Source organism: Penaeus monodon, chromosome 32 (genome assembly GCF_015228065.2).
Source record: "Penaeus monodon isolate SGIC_2016 chromosome 32, NSTDA_Pmon_1, whole genome shotgun sequence".
Taxonomy (NCBI): Eukaryota; Metazoa; Arthropoda; class Malacostraca; order Decapoda; family Penaeidae; genus Penaeus; species Penaeus monodon.
The window spans coordinates 18360880-18361240 of record NC_051417.1 but is presented as its reverse complement, the minus strand read 5'-3'; the positions used below and the strand labels follow the sequence as shown (position 1 = coordinate 18361240).

The window sequence follows — 361 nt, the reverse complement described above, 5'->3', positions numbered from 1 at the left end:
TTGGTTTAGGAATCAGACTATTGTGAAGCAAATGTCTCTATGATAATATTTGAACTATGTAATATTTGAAAGAAGAGCATATCTAATAGCAAAACTGTATATGAAACCAATATAAGCAATCAAAAAAAAATAAAAATAAAAAAAAAAATAAAAAAATAAAATCAAAGCCATATAAAACACCTACAAAAAACAAAACACTACAATGAGCAAAAAATGGAACACGTCTAATCCCAAGCGTACAGACGGTAACCATACAGACGCACAATACAAAAGGACTGGCAATACTACGAGTGAATGAAACAGAAGACAGTAAATCATACCTGTCATGCGCATGGTGCCGGGAAATTGTTACTCCAGGTCA

At 32.1% G+C, this 361-nt stretch overlaps 1 protein-coding gene across 1 annotated transcript in view; it reads right to left on the bottom strand.

Moving 5' to 3' along the window:
• LOC119593703 (leptin receptor gene-related protein-like) overlaps nucleotides 1-361 on the bottom strand; it is a gene marked incomplete in the record, with an annotated part of 9528 nt that overhangs the window by 9016 nt on the left and 151 nt on the right. Inside the window, 1 exon segment of the mRNA XM_037942668.1 lies at nucleotides 321-351. Within this exon segment, the coding sequence (XP_037798596.1) occupies nucleotides 321-333 (13 nt within the window).